This window comes from Antennarius striatus, chromosome 19 (genome assembly GCF_040054535.1).
Source record: "Antennarius striatus isolate MH-2024 chromosome 19, ASM4005453v1, whole genome shotgun sequence".
Classification (NCBI taxonomy): Eukaryota; Metazoa; Chordata; class Actinopteri; order Lophiiformes; family Antennariidae; genus Antennarius; species Antennarius striatus.
Genome location: NC_090794.1, coordinates 14,940,842 through 14,957,714, shown reverse-complemented (window position 1 = coordinate 14,957,714; position 16,873 = coordinate 14,940,842). Strand labels below are relative to the sequence as shown.

Sequence of the window (16,873 nt, the reverse complement as noted above, 5' to 3'; positions counted from 1 at the left end):
CTGTTAAAGCGCTTGAAATGTCTGCTGATGTGATTAAGCGCTATACAAATGAAGATTGATTGATTATCACCCTGCTCCTGAAAAAGATGCAAATGTTGGAGAAAAAGCAAGTGACAATGAGTGCTTTCTTGAATAAAAAACAATCAAAAGTTAATGAATAAAGAGAAATAGATATTACTGACGGATACTATTCAAATGTGTGTGGAGAATGCTCTGTCAGCTTGGTGCACTGTCCACAGGAGAATACAGTATATGAAGTAAAGGCAAAAGGCAATCCATTGAGGGAAAAGCAAATGCGAAAAAAAAGTATTACATCTTTCTTTATATCTAAAACTGTTTTTTTAAATAACTACCAGGCTTTAACATTTTGATAAAACTAATAGATAATTTTTACAGTTATGTTATTAACAAAAAAAATTTAATTAACAGTTTGTTTAGTTTTTATACCGCTTCAAAGCAGTGATGTATTGTAATTGTGTCCACCAAATATCTTCACAACTGTTGCAGATAGAAAGGTGAAACAAAAAGCACATTACTCGGGCAGCAAAGGGGATGAAAATGAGATGATGACCTTGGCCTTGAGAAAAATACGTCAAGGTCACATTTCAACTTTTTATCTATAGTCAAAGCTAGTGTATAGCTTTGACCTATCCTGAAAGGTTAAAGCTATGCACTTGTCAGGTACTACCTTTAGGGTACCCTGACATACGCTTAGCGGGATGTTGCATTCTCTGACTGCCTTATTACTTTCAGGATGGACAAACATCATGTTGGGATGCCCAAAATTTTCTTGGAGCGCATCTTAGGGATTCACTACCGTCTTGAGGTAAAATGAACTCTGATAAATTAGCTGTACGCTTGTAGAGGACTTGACAGATTAATATAAATGAATTAAAACGGTGCTGTGTCTTATTCTCTTAGCTTGCCAATACTGTCATTTTGCTCCAGCTCCCCTTTATCACAGATCAAAAGTCATGTCATCCGTCAGTGATACATTAAATGTGGTGGGACACTGAGTGTCTCTATCAATCTCTATCATTCAATGTCTAGCTTAAAGCATGTGACCGTAATCAATTTAAGGCAACACCACATGTAATCTGCTTTATTTCTCCTGCCGCCCCTCAGGATCACACACCATGCCAACCTTATTACCTGAATGCACTGCAGGCTCATATTAGACTTGAACTAATTTAAGCAGCAGAGTGAAAGGCAACTTAAGGAGGAGGACGAGGAGGCTTGTATGCTTCATGGTAACAGCCTCAGCTTTAATCTTCTGAGACTGAAGCGTGTCACATGAGGCAGATGGACAAATCCATCTGTGGGTAAGCACTTATTTTGATGTGACACAAGAGCCACGATCCTACAGTTTTCCAACTAACCTTAAATGTAGTGTGGTTTTTGCTTTCTTATTTAAATAGAACCATCATAACTAAACATAATAATGCATCCTTGACACATTGTTTTAACATTACATTCTCTGTCGACACCTCTCTAAAAGTTTTGCAGAAAAATGTGAGGGCTTAACCTTCTTCTCTTTCAGGAAGAATTTGCAGCCAACTACAGAGACATTCGTACTCCTACCCTTATTCATCATGCTGCTGGCATGATGACAGAATCACAGCTGCCTCTATCGCCCTGCCTTTCCTGAATGAGGAAAGGCGTAATTAATTTTAGTTTATGTAATAGTCTAGGTGAAAGATACATCTTGCGGATGCACAGGGACACATCATCAGTGATGTTATTACCTAGGATCAGGGTTTCGGATCTTTCAACATCAGACCCCTTCAGCCCAGGCGACCCGACCGGGGTGATCAATCCCCGGCCTGTGTCCCAGCAGCGTTTGCCCACGGATCTGCCTTCTTAATCCAAAGCCATCTTGTGGCTTTCTCTGCGGCTTCAGTTGCGGATCTGATAGCCTTCCATTTAGCCTCTCCGACCAGTCCTAGCCGCGAGAACACTCTGCAGAGTGAACGCCCTGCGAAACCCCAGCAACCCACCTCGATGGGCTCGCAGATTGTTTCCCAGCCCTGCCTCCTGCACTCTTCCACCAGCTCCTGGTACTTGGCACGCTTCCTCTCATTGGCTTCGTCCATACGCTCCTCCCAAGGCACTGTGAGCTCCAGAATGATCAGCTGCTTGGTGGAATATGGGACAATGATCGTATCTGGTTGAAGCCTGGTAGATGCAATCCTGGGAGGGAACTTAAGTTGTCTGCCCAGGTCCACTTCCAGTTGCCAGTCGCTGGCAGAGGTGAGGAGGCCGGACTTTGCCCGTGGTGGTATGTTGGGCTTCTCTCCGGCTCTGTGGAATGTGATGGTCTTTGGTTTGTGGTGGCCTTTGCTGGTGTTGATGGCGGTGGCGATGCTGTCAGCAACTGCCCTGGGCATTGTCAACTCTGGTTGAAAGAAAGAAGCCAGTGCCCATAGCCCTGCTGCTATGGACCCCACCAGTGCCTTCTGCCTCAGCCGTGACTCAGCCACATCTGGGGCCATGCCTGCGTTCCATTTCCTGCCTGTCTGCACCTTGTTGCGAGTTGATGCCACCTTTGGATCTCTGGATTCTCTGTATTGTAGTGCTTCCCGTGTTCTGGACACCATGAACTCTTCAGTGAGACAACTGAATGGGAGCTGCAGGATGTTGCTGGTGCCATACAGAGCAGAGCTGCTCAGGCTGCGTGGTAGACCAAGCCATCTTCGCAGGTAGCAGCTGATCTTTCAGCTGCTACCTGCGAAGTGTGACTGTTGTTATCGGTACTGAGTACACTAGTAGAGGCCACAGGATCCGGGGCAAGATGGAATGCTGGTAAATCCAGGTCTTGAACCTCCCTGGAAGGCCAGTCCTGTCAGTCCGGCTAAGCCAGTCCTCAAGTTCTTTGCTGGTTACCTGGATGGAGGCAGAGTCTTTGAGGCTATAGTCAAAGTACTTCCCGAGGCTCTTAACTGGCTTTTCTGTGATGGATGGGATGGTGGCTCCAGCCAGTGAAAAATGGAACCTGTCCACTACTTTTCCTCTCTTGAGCACTAGAGACCTTGATTTTGATGGCTTAAAACTCATCCTTGCCCAGGTGATGAGCTTCTCTTGGCCTTGGAGAATCCACCTGCTCCCTGGTACGGATGTAGTGGTGACAGTTAGGTCATCCATGAAGGCTCTAATTGGGGGCTGGTATACTCCTGATGTTGTCACAGGGCCCCTGCACTCTACCTCAGCTGACTTGACTATCATGTTCATGGTGAGGGCGAAAAGGATGACTGAGATGGTGCAACCAGTTATAATGCCTTTCTCAAGCCGGTGCCAATCTGATGTACCTGATCCAGCGGTGACTCTTAGCCTGAAGTTACTGTAGTAATCCAGAATAAGGTCTGAGACTTTGCATAGGAACTTACAATTTTTAAAGATTATTATTACAGCATTTACACAAATTTTGAGATTTTGCCCTTAAATATTGATCTCATCGCTCCTCACAGAATAGTTTACATTAATAAATTTAAACTCTGTCTAGAGCACATTTTATGAAAAAGAAAAAGGTCCAAAAAACCTTTTTGATTTACCAGCCAAGTGGACTGATGAAATAACCCACCAAGCGTATTTTTTACCAGCCAAAATAAAGCATTGTCTTTTTGTGTTCATTGAGATAAAGTATTATATGTACGTAGAATACAAACTAAAAGAAGATTCCAGAGCAAAGTAAATATTTAAATAAGTAAACAAATAAATAAATAAATAAAGCAAACATGCAAGACTTTTTTTAATTACTCCATAATCTTTGGAGATAATCTGAGTGGGTCTAAAGACACCAACATGTTGAAGTTATGTCAGTGGCTACACTCATGGTCACGAGTGTTTTCTCATTTCATGGTTTGATTTCCAATGATAAACGAGCTGTGCCAATGCTTTCCAATCATCACTCTTCGACATACCGATCTCTAGGGACTCCTTTATAACCAAATCTCCACGACTTGTAAACTTGAAGGTGTGTCTCGTCCTGTCTTCTTTGTCCTTTTGTTTTAATTTTTCAGATTTTTCTACTCCATTCTCCATGGCTATATACATGCTACTAGCAGCAGACCTGCGTGAAATCATGATATACCTTCTCTATCTCTGGTTGGATGATGTGAACCAAACGAGTCAAGGCCAAAACCAGTCAGAGACGGAAAGAAAGAGCAGCTATTGCTTGACGCTCGTCTGCTGCTGTGTTTGTGTGTGTGCGTTTGTGTATGTGTTTAAGGGACACGAGCGTCCCAAAATGCCATTTGATGTATCTTTTGTAGAAACGTTTACCCGCCAGAGTGGCAGATAAACCCCACAATTTAGTTGTCAAAACAGAGATTTGAGTGTTTTGGAGCCTGGTAATACTTCAAAAATCCCTTAAACCTAAAAGCAAATTTTGTTGAGTGTCATATCAAGCAGACATTCCCAGTTCCTCCAAACTCCATCACGTCTTCAAACTCCATTCATGTCTTCTTTTCCAGTAGTTTGCTTCTTTTAGAGGAGAAATCCAGCACCCTGTTTCACTTCACAGAAGAGAAACTGTACTTTTCATAACCTGCACTCTTCCCCTGCCCCTCACTGCCTGTTTGTCACTCTCGTCAGAACCAACTCCTCTCACCTGTTGCTATCGTTGCCTGAACTTTGCAATCAATCCTCCATTTATAGCACTAACATACACTTCCTGTCGGATTGTTCCTTGTTACCCATGAAGGACTATCCAGAATTGCTTTGCTGCTTTTCTAGTTCAAACCCTGTCCCTTTACAATTATGTCGAGATGCTAGATTTCTGTCTCTGTCCTTGACCCCACCTCCCCCGCCATACCTTATTGGATACTGTCTGGTTTTCTGTTCCGCATCTTGTTGATCCATGCGAGTGTGTAATAAATGTTGTATGGACCTGTCTGAGAGTGGGCATAGAAATGCAAGGGGTTGCTGACTGTTCAGCATGAATTTCTCCATCCTCTTCTCCCTGCAGCCACATATCTTCACCTAAAAGGAAGTTAAAATGGTGTAGAACGGAGTGGAATACTGCAGTGCAGTGTGACACATTTCACTTGAAGGAGTGGCTTATATGAAAAATTACGTGGCTTCCTTTGATCTTCGTTCCTTTGACAATTGACACCTTTTAGGTATGGTCACCCTGGGCTTGCACTAGGAGGTAGTATGACTAAGCCACTGTGGCTCACTGTAAAAGAATTGAGCAAGCCACAAAAAGCCACATTCTGTGTCCAAGACAGCGGCGCAGCGTGCGGATGAACAAAGCTCATCGCAGGGGGGCGTGGGGGGATTTATTTATGCCTTAAGGAGGTTCCATCAGGGAAATTAATTTCTCCGTCGCACACCTAAAACACTCTATTCTCATTTTCTTTCGATCGATCGTCCTCGCCTTGTCGTACACCAATTTGCGGGTTTAGCTTGTAAAAATAGAATCCTTTTTTTTTCATTGGATGAGAGGAGGTCATGACGCGGGTGCATATTTAATGATTGGGAGCCTTTGGGTCACTTCGGCTTTTTCCATCGGCATGAGCGCCGATGAAGAAGAAAAGAAGAAGTTTTTTTTTTTTATTTTGCAAAAACACTTTAATCTCATTCAAACATTTTACAATTTTACATTAGATGAAAGCACTAGAGTGCTTCAGAAGAAGAAAATTTTTTGCAAAAAATCTTAATCACATTTAGAACATTTTACAATTTTTCATTAGATGAAACTTCAAAAACACTAAACACTCAAAAACACTAAACACCAATAAACAAAAGGAAATACAGTATAAAAATTAGTGCATTATAACAGGAAGTTTGCAAAAGTGAGGTGGTCATCAACTAAAGTGCATAGGACATACCAGATGTTCCTAAAGTTATTCAGGTCTTTTGTCATTTTATAGAAACCAAATTGTAGTTTTAAGCGACATCTGATGTTACAGCAAAAAACAGTAGCTGCTTCTTGAACAGTATTGTTTTCAATTCTCCTCTTCCTGGTCACATAAATTGCGAGTTTTGCCTCTCCATAGATAAAATTTGAAAGCTGCCACTTTCTCTGATTCGATCTATTGTACCCAGCACCGTAGATGAATTTCCTGATACTAAAATTTTCACTGAACAAATTAAAAACATTCGTTAGAGATGAGTGAAGAGCACTACAAGTCTCCCACACTCACTGAATGCATGAAAGACTGTTTCACGAAGGGGACAGAAGGGACACTGGCTGGACACCGCAGGGGTGAAAACAGAGATAAAAGCATTGGAACCGATGGCACCATGTAAAATCCTTCACTGGAGGTCGGCTGTTTTTTTCTTGAGGGGAGGTCTGTATAGAAGTCTCCACTGTGGGTCAGGTCCATTTCCCGTCATCCTGTTGGCCTAGGTAGTGGGTGCTCTGTCATACAGGCTTTTCTTGTTGATTACTTTTACACATTGTTTGTACAGTATTTTTTTGTTGGCCGTGTGCAGGCTGATTTGTCGTTCATCTCCGAGGAGAGGACCCTCCAGTTCTCCAAACAGGGGACTGATGTGTACCTCAGGGAAAGGATCTTTGCTGTCCGGCACAGTCCCTGTACTATAGTCCAGGAGGAGGCTTCTCTCCTTCCCGGAGAGTCTTTGCCTCCACAGTTGTAGCCCCCTCTGAGCCACCCTGGTGGACTGGATGTTCAGCAGGGAGCTCACAGCCTGGGCATCCGCCAACGCAGGCCCGGCGTTGTCCACCAGCTGCTGGAGGGTCATGGTCCTGGTTCTGCAAAGCGCTGCAGACAGCCCAGGTGTGGCTCCACTGCAGACATCCAGCCTGGCTCCATGCACTAGTGGTTCCTTCAGTCACCAGAACAGAGTCAGAGCTTTTTCCTGGGCTGTTTTTAAATAGGGCCCATGACTTAAAAACACCATGATAAAATGGAGGCAAACCATTTAACTTTAGAAACTTAGAACTCATATCAGACTTCAAGCACAACTCGGATACATGCCACATACAGAAGTACTCTGATGACACCGCGATAGTGGCATGTATCCGGGAGGGTGATGAGGGGGGGTACAGGGCATTGGTGGCTGACTTCGTAGAGTGGTGCCAACAGAACCAGCTCCAGCTCAACATCTCCAAGACAAAGGAGATGGTGCTGGATTTCCGGCGGGCACCTCCCTCTCCACAGCCAGTGATCATCGAGGGCAGTGAGGTGGAGGTGGTAGGAAACTATAAATACCTGGGACTGCAGATAGACAGCAAACTGGACTTGTCACTCAACTCGAACTGTGTGTACAAGAAGGGGCAGAGCAGGATGTACTTCCTGAGGAGGCTGGCCTCCTACAACATCTGTCCTAAGCTCCTTCTCGTGTTCTATCAGTCCGTAGTCTCCAGTGTGCTGTCATACGCCATTATGTGTTGGGGTGGGGGGGCCAGGAAAAGAGATATGGACCGTCTGAACAGATTCATCCGCAGAGCGGGCTCAGTGGTTGGGCTGAGCCTGGACTCTGTGGATATGCTTCTGGAGAGCAGGACCATGTCTAAAGTTAAGGCTATCATGAACAACACCAGCCACCCCCTGCACACCACCTTCTCCCAGCAGAGAAGCACCTTCAGCGGCAGACTGCTGTCACACAGCGCCTCCACAGAGAGGCTGAGGTCCTCCTTCGTGCCCCGTGCCATCAGGGGGTACAATGACTCTGTCAGGAGGAGCAGGGGGGAGGTGGCAAGTTTATATTTTTATATTTATATTTTAATTTTATAGTCTTTATATTTTAGTTATAGTTTAGTATATAAGTCCTGTTAGTGCTGCATGTGTCTGTTTGCGGTATGTCCTGTGATGTCAGTGTTTCTTTTTCTCCCGGTGTTTATCCAGTATTAGTTGTTATGTAATGCCTGAGCAGTGGATATATACAATTTCCTATGGGATTAATAAAGTGTCTGTCTGTCTGTCTGTCTGTCTGTCTGTCTGTCTGTCTGTCTGTCTGTCTGTCTGTCTGTCTGTCTATCTGTCTATCTGTCTATCTGTCTATCTATCTATCTAGAATCCATTAAAAACAGTGCAGCATCCAGGTCCAAGTTACTCACACGTTTGAATATGCAGCTGGCCACCTCTCTCCACGTCAGATCTGCTGGTCCGGTCAGAAACCGCAGGATGAACTGTAAACTGAACGTGGTTGTTCTACTAGCCAGGTGGATGAGGCCCTGTCCCCCCTCCTCTCTTGATAAAAAAAACACTCCTTGAGGCACCCAATGCAGCCCATCCCAGAAAAAGTTAACAAGTTTGGTCTGGATTTGGGCTACAAACCCTGATGGAGGGTCCATACAGGTCAAGCGGTGCCACAGATGCAAGGCCACCAGGTTGTTTATCCCTAAAACTTGACCTCTGTACAACATTCTGGGGAGCAACCATTTCCATTTCTTAAGTTTCCCTTCTATTTTTTCAATGATGCCCTCCCAGTTCTTCCTGGTTGTTGTCTCATTTCCCAGGTACACACCGAGATATTTGAGACCGTCAGTCTTCCAACACAAGTTTTGAGGAAGAACCGGGAAGTTGCCATGCCACTCACCAACAGCAAGAAGAAGAAGACGAAGAAGATATGCGCCGCCTAGTGAGAGAAAAAGTTTGCTTTCTTATGTTATTGCTTGGGGATTTTCGCGAGTCCAAAAAAGTTGTAAGTTTTAGCCTTTTTTTCCTAAAAATAAGAACGCCACTGTGGCTACACAGGCTAAAAACCTTGCAGCCACTCTGGAATTTACTCCGCCTATGGCGAAGTGGCGAATGGCTAGCACAAGCCCAGTCACCCACACAACAGCAGCTGACATGCTTCTGTCTGGCAACCATCACAAGACAGACACATTCTCGAGTCCCGACAACTCTCACTCATCCTGGGGTTCCCCTGGCTCCATCATCACAATCCCAACATAGACTGGTCCACGGTTTGCTTTTTGTCTGGAGCCTAGCCTGCCACCAGGTCTGTCTCAAGCAGGCGGCTACTCCACAATTGTCATCCTGTGTAATTTCTACCACCTAGTTCATATTTAGGAAGGAGACGAGTGGAAGACATTGGGGACATTTTCAGTACTTGTGCTTTTTGGGCTCACCAATGCCCCAGCTGATTTCCAGGCCCTGGTTGATGATGTTCAAGACCTGTTAGACAAGTTAGTTAGTCTTCATTTACCTGGATAATATCTTGATCTTTTTTAAAGATAAACATGAACGCTTCCACCATGTCCAGGTGGTGCTTCGGAGGTTACTTAAGAACCCACTGTCAGTGCAAGAAGTGTGAGTTTCACTTCACATCCAGATAGCATCAACTAAAGTATCCACAGGATGACAATAAGTCTTACATAGCTTTATCAAGGAGTTATTTGCTGCATTGCTTGTGGAGAAGCTGGTCATCACTGTCAAGAAGAACAACAGGTAATGAAGCTGTTACATGGTGCCCCCATGTGGTTGTGACCCCACAGTGTCTCACCTATGCAAACAGCATGAAATGCAACAGAAATGTTTTCACGAGGAAATGTTTTGTTTCTTGAAGATTTTACATTTGATTTGGTCCCCCTGTCGTCTGTCTGATGTGGAGAACCTTAAAATATAGTAGTGAAAGAGCTGCTCAAAGATTTTTCAGTTACCAGGTAAGAGGGTCGCCAGGACGGTTTTGCACATTGGAAAAATGTAGTCACACAAGATAGTCAGTTCTGGAAATAGTCATAGCTTTCTATGGGACACCCATTTTGTGATACTCCAGCCATTTGCTTTTCCATAATATTTATTTTTTCTTGCAACAAGGAGACCATGTGACTGCGTCATGGTTGAAGGGTATGAAGATGTAAGGAGCAGCTTGACTGCTATAATAGGATCAGCACCCCTCACACTCCCACTCACATCAGCCTTCATTACCACTAGCTTTGAGCAGGATTACTGCGTCTGTTGGTGATGCTTACTTACCATAGGGGCAGATGTTCTGGTCAACCCAGAACCACCTTGAAAGGAGACTCAGAATTCACAAGCTTTCTCAGGGTCACTTGTACCATCCTTTCCTTTAGTAGGGTTTTTTTTCTATTTTTCTATATTTAGGTTTCACAATTCTGACCTTTATCAAAACTGTCCAGACATTGTAATCAGTTTATTTCTCACAATGTTTTTGAAAATTTAAAGATATATACATATATATATTCCTACTGAGAGACAATGTTTTAAATTGAGAAAGGGCTGCTAAAGCATTTAATGTAATAATGAGTTAAGACAGAAGCAAGATTTAATCATAACAGTAAGGAATAAACAGATGTAACACATTTGTTTCTCTACCAATAATTAAATTATTGCTTCCCTTGTCTGCTGTCCTCCATCCCTTAGTAGTTGTGAATCCTCTTAGAGGAAGATTATGGGACTAAGATATCTACACTGAGAGAAGTAGGTGCACAGAGTGAGAAAGAGGAGAGAAGGAGAACAAGAAAATGAAGAGGAGTCCTTGGCCTGAAAAGGGCCAGGAATGGGGAAGAAGATGGTCTATGACTGGGGTGAGTCGGTCATTTACACAAATGCATAGAAAACATAGGAAGTAAGAAATGTATTTTGTAGTTTTGTATTTTGTATTGTATTCTCCTGTTATTTGTTCTAAACTGCATGAGTTTTAAAATACAAAAAAGAAGGAAAACCTACCTCACTGAATTTCACTGAAATCAAAACCCCAGTGTGACCTTAAGACCAGGTGAAATGAATTTTATTGCTTGACCTGAGTATATACATTACTATGTGGCTGAAGGTCTTCCTCATAATTAACCTCACTTCCTCAAATTTATGTCATCCAGCAACAGTGTAGCAGTCAAGGCCATGGCTCGACAGGAGCATAATGGACTCATTTCCTGAGTTTATCTTCCCGTAGGAAGCAGAGCCTCACCTGGTGAAGCACACACTCCAGTGTTCCACCCCCATTCTTTTTGTCAAGGCAGGGAAGGACTAACCGGGTGACAGCGATGTCTCTCGTGTCTGTAACCAACCCCCCCGGCTGGACTGTGTGCTCTGCTCTCTGTGTCCTCATTGTGTTGTTTCCAGAGGTGAGAGCAGATGAACTGAATGTCACCAGTCACAGCAATGGCGGGGGCTCCCAGTGTGGAGAATACACCAACCAGGTAATTACTGATAGCATAAACATACAGTGATGCTCTCTGAACAAGCTGCTGCAGGAGGGATGTATTGTCTCTTTAGAAATGTGTTGCATCTCATTGCGAGAGCATTTCTGCAGACTGATATTTCATTTCCAGTTGCATTCAAATTGTAGAATTAGTATGACTCCAGAAATGCATAATTAAACATGTGGTGGTGGAGATATAATAGCAGCATTTATATGAACATTACTATGAAAAATGTATGAATAGATATACTACAAAACAAGTTATTCTCAGAGTATTAAAAAGCATAATTACATTAGAATTATTACACAGTCAGTAATGATCAAGAAACAAGTCTCATGGAGTACAATCATAATACATGTAAACAAGTAAACAATAACTAGCATCATGAAAATATAGTTACTTTCAACCACTCCCTTACAATTTGCTGGTATACAGCTGAGCAGTGAAGAAGGACCTCAAGGTCATTTTTTTACTGACTCTTCCATGAACCATATGATGAGATGTAGTCTATGATGACAGCTGCCAACTGGTGTTCAAAATGATCTATTTATACTGTATCTTGTATTGGTGTCAGGGGCCCAGATTAGGTTAGGTTAGTCTCTTACTAACCTGATTTTTATCAGTTGTGAAATATTAAATATTTGAGCAATGATCATAATTACAGACGAACATGTTTAGTATTTATAAAACATCATCAGCAAACAGAGTATTCTTCTGCTATGTCACAAAGTCTGCGTGGCTAACAATGCTGACAAGTTAACGCTGAATAGTTATGGTTAACTAAAAGTTTTCTTTTTTTTTTGTGGAGTGGGAAACATAGCGCTGGGAATGTAGCTCAGCTGTAGAGTGCATGCTGCCCTGGGTTCAATACAATGATCAATTCAATGCAATGTGGCGACCCCTAACGGAGTTAGGGTTAGGGTTAGACGAGCTTTTTTTTAACATGTGGGGAACATGAATGGCTGTATAACAGATATTTCGGACAGCTAAAGCTAATTCATAGTCAAACTTTGAATGACCTGTGATTGCTATAGTCATCAATGAACTTATGTCAGCTTTAAGTCACTTAAAAAATTTACTGAGTGACCTACAAAGTCCGGTAAATCAGATGTGAAAGGATGGTTCTGCTTGTGGCTGGTTTGTTAAGACAATGAAGATGAATAAAAAACAAGTGCTGTTCCCAGGATGTCATTTGCTGTTTTGAAACGGATCAAAGTGATGGATTTTATACCAGGTGATGGAGGACGGGATGTGTCGACTGGTGGCCACGCTGCCCCAGATGGATGAACAGAAATGTCCAGATATGTTTCGCTGCACGGATGAGGTTTCCTACTGGCTGCACGAGAACGAGGAGAGGAAGCATCAGATCGCAGCGCTGAAGGAGACCATCTCCGAGCTGCAGGAGGAGCTGAGGAACCACCGGCACCGCATCAAGGTCCTGGAGCTACAGGTGGGATTTTCATATGGATTTAGCAGACTGGGGTCAGCCACCAGCAGCAATCCCTTCAACCACTTTGAGGACTTGCGTTAGTCCAGCTGGGGCTCACTGGATGCTGTGGCAGGGTGATGACCTCTCTTTACAGACCTCTAGACCTCTGCTGTGTCATTAGCACATTAGCATTAGCACTTCAGAAACTGGATCGGAAAATTATTTCATGGATTTCTTCTGATCAGAACCATAAAGTAGTCGAACAAATGTTTCTTGTTTGATGCAACATGAAGTAATTTCCCCCAAGGGCATAAATAAAGCCCAGTTCTACTATGTTTTCATGTAATATACTGTATGTTTTCTGATTGGCTGTAAACGTTTATGTCTTGCAGTTTGGTAGAAAGAAAAAAAAAACCTTCTGCTCTTGAATTTTAGCACAGGAACCACAGAAACATTAGCGGTGACCGGTTCTGAACTGTGACGTGGTGCCTGGTCACCAAGCTGGCTTCCCCCCAGCGTGTCCTTGACCCTAGTCTCTAACAGGATTAGTCGCCTCCTCTTACACGTGTTGCTTCGTATGTCTCAAGCACTGAGTCCAAAAGAACTACAGTCTCCACTCCAGGGGTCTGTGGCCAAGAGAGTTCATGCATCAAATGTGGTCAACATGAGAACAAGGCAAAGGATTTGTGGTAATCTATCTGTGTGAGGAATAGGAATAGACAACTGAAGAATCTGGCTTTGACTTTTAGAGGAGAGGACTCATCCTTTATGTCCTGAGACCTTGGAAAACTAAAGCTGTATTTAGTCCCTAGTTATTTCAAACCACGAATTATCTATACAGAACCATCCCAATAAAACACAATGTTTTAATGATTGAGGAAGAACAGAGTTATGGTGTTGACAGAGTGAAGAGAGGAACCATTTGAACATCTCCTTGGAGCAGCGCTTTCATGAGCTGGAGGTTCACTATAATGAAGCCACCACCTTGCTGCATCTACAGGGCACTCTGATCCTCGAACTCCAGGTATGACTTCCCAGTTCAGTGTCAGCTCTTAAAATTTGTCCAGAAACAAAACATCCAGACCTCTTTAAGCTGGATGGGTTTTGATCGTTCTATATTTCTGTTCAGAATCAACTCCATAATCTGACCCTTTTGGTGGAAAAAGTAAAAAGGAGCCCCGGTTGCTTTATCAACGTCGTCCAACCAAACCCACTGATGAGCGCTCAGCAAGCTCTGCACCCAGGTACACACTCCTACATGAAGTGTGTGCAGTTTCACATTCTTCCAACAGAGGGCACCCCACTCCCATTGATTTTGTGACACTCATGGCTGTCCCACGTTCCCTCCCACAGAGATTGAGCATGTGAGGAACTGTCCTATAGACTGCTCTTCCATCTACTACAATGGAGTGAGGAGGTCAGGTCTCTACGTGGTGGTGCCGTCTCTGGCCGGCATCCCTGTGGAGGTGTACTGTGATATGGACACAGATGGTGAGTCACATGCATAGCTGGATGGTTGGGTTAGCTGTATTGAAACAGAACTTCCTTGCAGGGAAGTATCCATTCTGCTGCAGTGTGACCACACATTACATTTGAGGTTTGCTGTTGTATCTGTATTCTCCCTTTACCCCTTCTAGAACAAGCGTAATTACCTCTTAGACATGTCATTTGCCTTCCCTTCCAAGCGTAATGGCTACATTTTGCCTCAGGTGGCGGCTGGACGGTGATCCAGCGGCGTGCTGATGGCTTGGTGAGCTTTGACCGCAGCTGGAGGGAGTACAGAGATGGTTTCGGTGACCTGCACTCAGAGTTCTGGCTGGGTAATGAACACATACACAAACTGAGCACCCAGGGAGACTACAGCCTCCGCATCCACATGGAGGACTGGAGCAACAAGCACAAACATGCCCTCTACCAGCGCTTCAGGTCACTATTATGCACCAGTGCACATATGGCTGACAAACACACAATTCACTTTTATGTTAGTGCACAACATGCACAGCCAGCTGTGTCTCTTGTATAATTCCCCAATGTTCCTCTGCATGTGTGTGTGTGTGTGTGTGTGTAGTGTGGAAGACGAGGAGCATCAGTACCGTCTGCATGTGTCAGGCTTCAGCGGGACCGTGCAGGACTCTTTTGGCTGGTACCATGACAAGCAGGGCTTCAGCACCCCAGACAGCGGCAACATCTGTGCTGAGATCTCCCATGGCGGCTGGTGGTACAACCAGTGCTTCTATGCCAACCTTAATGGAGTCTATTACAGGGTAAGTGTGCACAGCTCACCCCGCAAGTTACACATCTACGAAGGGTACCAATGAAGTTTAGGTTACTTGGACAAAAAGATAAAGAAATATTTTCTATTTGTCAGCTATTGCAACAACCAAAGCACAGAAAACAGCTCAAATAGCTCAGTACAACAACTTTTGCAGCTGTTTTCCCAAATACAATATGCTGCTTTACTGGCTGCTGCTTTCTTTAGCTTTAGAGATTTATTATGTATTTTTTCCAGCAAAAACCATATCAAACAAAACAGATTATAAATACAGATATCTGAGCTTTAATACACTAGCAATTCCCCAAACACAATGCAAGGTTGAAAAATCAAACCTTGAAGGACTAGCATGACCTCAGTCAGTGAGCATCTCCGCTAACACACTCACTACTCCGTTATACCAAAAGTCTGTTGTTCCTTGTGGTGCATCATTTTACTACCATGGCTGCAAATGTGATGCTTAGCCAGACACCAGCTTCTGGGGGCATTCCTGAATTCCCTCCAGTTATCTTCTAAGTAAGGGATTGAATCGGGGGACTGGGAGGGCCTTTAGAACATTCCAGGGTGTCTTCCAACTTGATGTCTGGTTGGGATCATTGTTCTTTTGGAACATCCACACAGGCTTCATTTTCCTCACATATGAGATGTTTTCCTCTGTGAGTTCCTGAACCTTGGTGGAATCTATCTTACCGACAACACCCTACAGGTTTCCAATATCTGAGGAAGTGAAGCAGTCCTATAGCATCACTGAGCCCCTACCATGCTTCATCCTCTTCACTCCCTCTTAACCTGACACTCTAGTGATTGGCCCAAAAATGTCCAATTTATTTTCATGGCTCCAGAGAACAGCATTTCAAAATGTTCCAAATGGAAGTTGTACTTTCTTCAGAAAACACAATATGGTAACTGGGTTGAATAATTTGTCACCTTACTCTGTATGTTTATTTCCCCTTGCAGGGGGGCCATTACACCCCTATAGGACGGGGTCCATTGGGACCTGATGGCATCGTTTGGTACTCCTGGAAGGACTCAGATTATTACTCCCTTCGTAAAGTCAGCATGATGATCCGGCCGCGCAACTTCCGACCCCGTGTGTCACCCTGACTCTCAGGTGGTCAGAAGTCAAGAAGGAAGTCGTTGGTCATGTCCTTCATGTTTTCTGTTGGACATAAAGATTCCATACTCATCCAGCAGCACATGCGTGAAAACAAACTGAACGTACTCTACAAGTATTTTTGGGACATTTTTCAGTAACTTGAAAGTGAGTGACTGAATTTTTTATTTCTACTTTACAAAGTTTAGTTTGATGCACTTTTTTGTTTTTTGCAACTCAGCCATAAAACATGGTGAAAAAATGGCTGAAGCGGTGGATGGGGGAGGGGTTCGGTTTGGACAGGAGGCCCTTCAACTGAGCACCCAGCATACAGTGTCCGTTTGCATATATATTTAATTCATTCTGAGTTTCTGCCAGTTATGGCTTTATTCCAATGTTTAAACCTTTGTTGAAATAAAGAAGTTTTAATATTACAAAAAAATATAAGGACATAATTATATTAAATACAGTAAAGACAAATCTTTGAATTGAATTTCAAGTCATGAAGGAACATTTGAAAACCACCAGTTGCACAGAAGAGATAACTACTATCAGTCTCCGAACACACTACTGTTGATCTGTGACATCCTACTAATGCTACACACACTCTAACTGCTCCACACTTCCATGGACCTTTGTCTATTAACAGGCTTATGCTAAAACATCAGGTTTGTGCTGAGCAGATAGGACAAAAACAAAGTCTGCAGATTTGTAATCACTTCCGCTGACACTCTTGTGCAACTTGAAAATACAATTCTTGTGTTTTACTACATACTGTATGTGAAAAACGAACATATGTGAAAATGAGCGTGTGTTTGCGACTTTGCCTGGGTTCGTTCTGTGAGCAGCACATCCAGCTGCACCTGATGGGGGTGAGAGCTGAATGTGGGGTAAAAAGAGCTCTTTCACTTCCTCCACAAACACTCTTTGACCCTTCGCACAGGCTGGCAACTCATTCTCATTCCCGTGCATCTCTATGCAAGAATCTGCCAACGAATAAAAGCT

At 43.6% G+C, this 16,873-nt stretch overlaps 2 protein-coding genes across 2 annotated transcripts; one reads left to right on the top strand and one right to left on the bottom strand.

The window, feature by feature from the left end:
- Positions 1-1,811: 1,811 nt before the first annotated feature.
- On the bottom strand, positions 1,812-4,050 carry LOC137613879 (uncharacterized). Its single transcript, XM_068343334.1, is given in 3 exon segments — positions 1,812-2,735; positions 2,737-3,359; positions 3,918-4,050. Coding segments are annotated over 3 exon segments (1,680 nt in total).
- A 6,288-nt stretch (positions 4,051-10,338) lies between these two features.
- On the top strand, positions 10,339-16,833 carry si:ch211-203k16.3 (angiopoietin-related protein 7). Its single transcript, XM_068343368.1, has 9 exons — positions 10,339-10,459; positions 10,825-11,071; positions 12,309-12,524; positions 13,408-13,527; positions 13,633-13,747; positions 13,857-13,994; positions 14,213-14,429; positions 14,572-14,767; positions 15,733-16,833. The coding sequence occupies exons 2-9, from the start codon at positions 10,916-10,918 to the stop codon at positions 15,877-15,879; spliced, it is 1,305 nt and encodes a 434-aa protein (XP_068199469.1). The 5' UTR covers positions 10,339-10,459; positions 10,825-10,915; the 3' UTR covers positions 15,880-16,833.
- Positions 16,834-16,873: the final 40 nt, after the last annotated feature.

What these genes read in the sequence shown, in the direction of transcription:
- si:ch211-203k16.3 (XM_068343368.1), top strand. Translation starts at nt 10,916, where the DNA reads ATGTCTCTCGTGTCTGTAACCAACCCCCCCGGCTGGACTGTGTGCTCT. An exon ending in GCCCTCTACCAGCGCTTCAG is followed by an intron (nt 14,430 to 14,571) that starts GTCACTATTATG and finishes GTGTGTGTGTAG; the next exon opens with TGTGGAAGACGAGGAGCATC. An exon ending in TTAATGGAGTCTATTACAGG is followed by an intron (nt 14,768 to 15,732) that starts GTAAGTGTGCAC and finishes TTCCCCTTGCAG; the next exon opens with GGGGGCCATTACACCCCTAT.